The 6,000-nt window shown below is 45.2% G+C and overlaps 1 protein-coding gene across 5 annotated transcripts in view; it reads left to right on the top strand.

The window, feature by feature from the left end:
• FRAS1 (Fraser extracellular matrix complex subunit 1) overlaps positions 1-6,000 on the top strand; it is a 409,483-nt gene that overhangs the window by 287,394 nt on the left and 116,089 nt on the right. For all 5 annotated transcript variants that reach the window (XM_082726544.1, XM_082726546.1, XM_082726545.1 and 2 more), the window contains one exon: positions 2,745-2,861. In XM_082726544.1, the coding sequence (XP_082582670.1) occupies positions 2,745-2,861 (117 nt within the window). The remainder of the gene's footprint in view (positions 1-2,744; positions 2,862-6,000) is intronic.

The raw sequence follows: 6,000 nt of genomic DNA, 5'->3' as shown, positions 1-6,000 counted from the left end.
CCGTCTGCCAAGTTAGCGTCTTCATTTTTAGCACCTGGGGAACTGCCCAGTCCTCAGAGAATGAGTCAGAATGGAGGCAAAGACCTTGATCATAAGAAGGCACCTCAGCAAACTGGAATCCTCGGATCTGCCTTTGCCTTTATCAGTGTCGGGATGGAGGACCTTCTCCATCCGGAGCCCCTCCCCGGGAGGGAGTCTCCTTACCTGCTCAGAGTGATGCTGGCTTGCCTTTGCAACTTGGTTACTAAACGGGTAATTATAGAAAAGCAAAAGTAACTGATCTTTTTTAAAAACAGATGCACTAGAATTTGAGACACGGCAGCTGAACATTCTTACTTAGAAAGGGGTTCCCTTTGGAAAGTCTTCACACATTTTCCTCAAGACGTGTTTAGAACCCTGAGCTGAAATCTTCTTCACAATCTATGGGATTTTCTTTATCACATCCTCAGGAGAGACAGTAAATCATCCTTCGGAAGTTGATTTTTAAAAACAGCCAAAGAGGGCGCCCTGGTGGCTCACTGGGTTAAGCCTCTGCCTTCGGCTCAGGTCACGATCTCAGGGTCCTGGGATGGAGCCCCACATCGGGCTCTCTGTTCAGCAGGGAGCCTGCTTCCCCCTCTCTCTCTCTGCCTGCCTCTCTGCCTACTTGTGATCTCTGTCTGTGTCAAATAAATAAATAAAAATTCTTTAAAAAAAAATAACCAAAATGCCAAGAGTCAGCCAGAGTCCTGTCTGGTAAGAAGAGCAGTAATTATTTTTGGTTAAAACAGGGAGCAATTATGCAGCAACAAGCTCGGTTTCCTCTGGTGATTTGTGAGCTCTCTCTCTGAAGGCATTCCAGAAAGTGCATCCTGAGCACGGACGGCATCTTTATTGCAAATGTGAAACAACTCTCTGAGATTATGTTCTCCTGGATGTGGAAGTTTCGGTGTGATTTTAAAGCCTCATTGTTTTATAGGCTTGCCTCATCTTTTGGTTTGAAATGACACAGACACTGTAGTTGTGTGCTAAAATAAATGGTTGCAACTTCTCTCATTCATCATTTTAGTGTCCCAGAAGGATTTTAAACTAAAAAAGATGCTGTTCTAATGATTCTTCTCTTTCTTCCCTTTCTCTTTTCTTTTTTTAAAGCAGAAAATGCAATATAATGAGTTACATGGATTTAATTTTGTTTTAATGCTGATGTGCCATCATGAGCCATCAATGCACCCCATCTGTCACTTTGCATGGAAAACTTGGGATTTATGTAACTCGGTGGCATTAAAAAGTAGAGCATGGCACAGTGAGAAGAAAGCATGTACATTTACATCATTTGGGGGCATAGGAGGGAACTGGCTTTGGTATATTCAGATCATGTTGAATCGGCCTTGGGGCTTTCGGTATGAAAAGACCAACGTTTATTTCACACCAGTATGTTTACTGAGGAAGCAAGGAGTGATTTCTTTGCTTGGTAGTATACCCATATTTCACTACCTAGACGGCGTTCCATTCTTTTTTTTTTTTTTCCCCAAAAAACAGAGCATATTTTCCCCTTTCCTAAGGTTCTAAAGTTTCCAAATTGAGCCATCTTGGTCAGTGGGAAGATCATGAACCGCTGACCTGGTTGAATACTGACCCTTACTGACCATGACTTAGACACCTTGCTCAACTTCTTTGCCCTTTAGTTTCCTCATCTTTAAAATAAGAGATAATAGCTACTTGGTAGATAGATTAGTAAGTAGGTAAGTAAGATAACTTTTGAAAAGTAGGTAGCAGAGTGCTGAGCCTGTGACCGATGTTAGGGAATCATTGCTATTGTTACTGAATTATTCATAATGACACACCATAAGATGTCTTCTTGAAAACGTGTGGATATTCCAAAGCTTGATCTCCAGGCCTCTGGTGGGATGGACATAGAGAAGACAGGTTTTCTGTTGGGCACGACTTGAGAAGACACAGGGCAAGGACTGCCATTCCTGCTTATCCTCCGACGTGAGAGAACACCGCCCCCTCCTGTGCGATTACTGCAGCTATATGTGCCCACTCCGGCCTCAGCAGGTCTCGGCCCCTGGTGGAGCGGACCAAGGAGAGACGGAGGGCTCAAGGGGCAGCTCAAGATCACAGAGGGAGGAGAAAAGCTACGGCATCGGCAAAGCATCATTTTTTAGCATTTTGAAGCAAAAAGAGGTCGATTTGGTGACTCTTCTAATTGTAAATGTTACTAATCTCGCTTTTACAGTGACGAGGCTGATATTTGTCATTTATAGGTGTACGTATTCGTGCTGGATAAAGTTTAAAGAACTAGAAAAAAAATCACATATAAATCATGTGTCATATATGCTTATAATGAGATACGTAGCTATCAAAAATCATGTTTTCAAGATTGTTTAACGAAATAGCAAAACATCACATTATTACGTTTGGTAAAAATGTGGAACATGTATCTAAAGTTTCACTTATCTATAGAAAATAGACTAAACCAAAATGCATCAATATGTTAATAACTTCTATTTTTACCTAGTGAAATTCTGGCTTTTTTAGTTTTTATTTGTATTTCTGTGCATTTTTAGGACTGCCTAAAATGATTACATGGTTTTTTCATAATCAGTAAAACATTAGCATTGAAATGAAGAGCAGAATGAAAATCATAATGCAAAAATGCATAGAATTCCAAGACAGATGGTTTCAAGGGGTAAAGCAAACACGCACAAACAGGCTGTGCCCAGCACAGATGAGAGGCTCACCAGTGTCACGTTTCCTTGCAGGTGTCCAGTGCCACAGACGCCCACACACACCTGGAGAGCCGCACGTTCAACATTGCGATCTTACCGCAGACACCCGGGGCGCCTAAACTCTCGCGCGGACCATCTCTCCACATGACTGTGAGTTGGGTGGAGGGGCTCGCGGTTTCCGCGTGGAGGAGGCGCGCTGCTGGGGTTTAATAGAGCACCCCGCTCTTGCGTCTGGTGAATGCGTGACTCAGAGTGTGGACCCTGGGGCCAGTAAGAACCAGTCTCGGGAACACATTTCTTGTTCATGTCAACAAGAGCGTAGAGGGAAGGTGATGTAGAATCCACCGCAACCTCCCGTCCACCACTTCTGTCCTTTTTAGAGCATCCCGGAGGTCCCGGGGCCTCCTTGGGTGCTGGGAGGGAGTTTGGAGCTTGTGTCCATTGCACCAGAACCATGTGGGGGTCATTGCTCAGTCCGCTCCGCCTCCACCTCGCTGGAGAAACGGCCGGTCTGTGTTTTAGAAGCCCTGTGAGGAGCGTTTGGTTTTGTTTTCCTATTATGAAACTTTCCTGGAGAAAGGGATGCCTTTGCCGAATCCAAAGAAATAAGTACCAGTTACCCAAATGGCAGTTGGAGAGGCAGGTCAGACGAAACGGAGAGGTGGCAGTGCAGGGCTCTCCCGGACGTTAGAGCAGCACCTCCAGAGACCCGGAGGTGAAGGACACCGTGATGGGTGGGATGATCCCCAGCAGGTCAGGAGGAGGCAGAGGAGTGAGGATGCGGAGCCTGGTGAGCTCCATCACGGAAGGTCTTGTGCGCTGTGAGGAAGGAGTGTGGGCGCGTGGGCAGGTTTGAAGCAAGGTGACAGCTAAATTGGTACATGAAGCTGAGTTCAGACAATTAGCAGCTGCACTGTAACCCCGTATCTAGGGGGTATGGAAAGCCAGAACCCCTGTTCTAGACAGAGCCCCAAGCATATAAGATCTCGTAAATTAATCATTAAAGGTTCACATTTTAGTTAGCGCCCACATAATTACACTCCAAAGTAGTGTATCAGCCCTGAGCCACAACAAAGAGAGCAGCCGTGGTTTTAGAAATTATGGGTCTGGGGCATGACAGAGACATAAAGGGGGAAACAGAAAGTTTTTAATGAATAGCTGGTATCGGCATTTCCACCATAAACCATAATTTAAAGAAATCATAATTCAGCAGCACTATAAGGTCTATAATTCATCATTCTGACTGGAGGAACTTGGATCAGAATTTTCTGTAAAGTGTAAAGAAAAATGTGCATGCGCATTTCTTGCCAAATGCTAATGCAGTGTTATTTTGGGTTTAGAGGGGGAAAATGGGCCAGGAGCCAAAGACGGTGGCGCCATTCCCACTCTGTAGCTGTGGACCTCTAGAAGCTTCTCACGCTGCTTAACCTTTAGGGCCTCAGGTTGCATGTGTGCAAGTCGCATCTGTCTTGTCTAATTTAGGGTACCACAAAGGTGAGTTTACTGTAAAATGTGATTAGCCCACTCTTTTGTTCCTTAGAATCTACACAGCTTGTATGTCTTTTGACATGAATTGGGGCCATTACTATCAGATATCCTTGAAATCTGTGACAAAAACACATTTTCTCTTTAGTGATTTGGACTCACCTAAGTACATTCGTTTTGCACATATTTGGTAGATACATCATGAATGTTCTAAATACAAATATTGTATACCGATATCTGTGTTTAAGGACAGGAGTACCCCTCTCCAGTCATTCGGTCATCCCGGTAAACACTTTCGAGCCCCTAATTTATCCCAAGGGCCGTGAAATGTATTGGAAATTCAATGACTATAAAACACAGTCTCTCTTCTCAAGCAACTTAGAGTCTAAAACAAGCAAATAAGTAAGCAATGACGACCAGGACATGACGAACGCTCTGATATGATACGCAAGCAGAGTCACACTCTGGAAGCAAGTAGGGAGACACCTAGTCCAGTGGAGCGTGGGGGAGGTCGTGGAAGGCTTTCTCTTGGAGGTGAGCTGAGCTGGTTGATGTGTAAATTATCTCTAGAGCGTGGACTCAAATTTCAGCCTCCTTAGGATCACCTGTAAGGTTGGTTAGACCACAGATTGCTGGAGCCTACGCCGGGGTTTTCTAATTTAGTAGATCTGGTCTAGAGCCGAGAATGTGCATTTCTAACGAGTTTCCAAGTGATGCCGTTGCTTCTGCTCTGCTCACCACACTTGAAACCCCATTTATCTAGACTGCAAATAGAGGGAAATTCATGCCAGGCAGACGAGCAGCAGGGGAAAGAAGTGAGAGACACAGGATACCATGACGTGTTTGAGGAATTGCAGAGAGTTCAGTTGGCCAGAGCATAAATCCCTCGGTGAAAAAGAAGTAAGAAATGAGAGTCAGATCATAGAGGACCTTACAGATGAGATGAAGCGTTTCCATTTTGTCCTGAAAGGATGTTTTGGGGCAAGTAGGATGCTGAACGATTCATAGCAGAGAGGGGGTGTGATCAGATTTTCAATTTAGGAAAATCGTTCTGGCTGTAGTGAAAATAACACGCGCCATGGGGTCCAGACAGAGAACGAGGAGGCCAAGGCATAGGCCGTTACAGGCGTCTAGAACAAGAAGGTCAGGTAGCATGTACCGCCTGGGGGGGCAGTAGGGACTGAGGAGGTCAGTGAGATCTCAGAGACAACGGCACACCCGTGTATACTGCCGCGGGATGCGGATGGCTGAGAGGCAGGAGCATCTGAAATGTCCTTCAGGCGATACACAGATGAAGAAATTATGTTCTACACAACAACAGGCTGTCATCCACTCTTTAAGGACGTCCTGCTGGGCTACAGAATGTATGAACCTTGAGGACATTACCTGAGTGAAGTAAGCCGGTCAGCAAAGGGCAAATACTGCTTGATTCCCCTTACGGGAGCTACCTAAAGTAGTGACACTTTCCGAAACCCAACGTGGAAAGGTAGTGGCCCCTGCAGGGGCGGGGGTAGAGGGGAGCAGAGGGAATTGGGGAGCTGATTTTCTCCAGTGGATATTGAGTTTCAGTTCTGAAAGATGAAAACGTTCTAGACATGTGTTCCACAACGACGTGTATACAGTTAACACTCCTGTCCTGTGCCCTTAAAAGTGGTTAAGATGGTGTAAAGAACATAGGGAGAGATGAAAAGAGATCTAGAGTCCTAGAGGTCAGCTGTGTAGAAGTGGGTAAAACGGCCCAGTTTCTGATATGGGAGGATGCCCTTCACGAGGTCAGGAATGTATGTGGACTTCAGGAAGGGGG

This window comes from Mustela nivalis (genome assembly GCF_964662115.1).
Source record: "Mustela nivalis genome assembly, chromosome: 4".
Taxonomy (NCBI): domain Eukaryota; kingdom Metazoa; phylum Chordata; class Mammalia; order Carnivora; family Mustelidae; genus Mustela; species Mustela nivalis.
The sequence above is the reverse complement of the archived record's forward strand: the minus strand, read 5'-3'. Positions and strand labels throughout refer to the sequence as shown.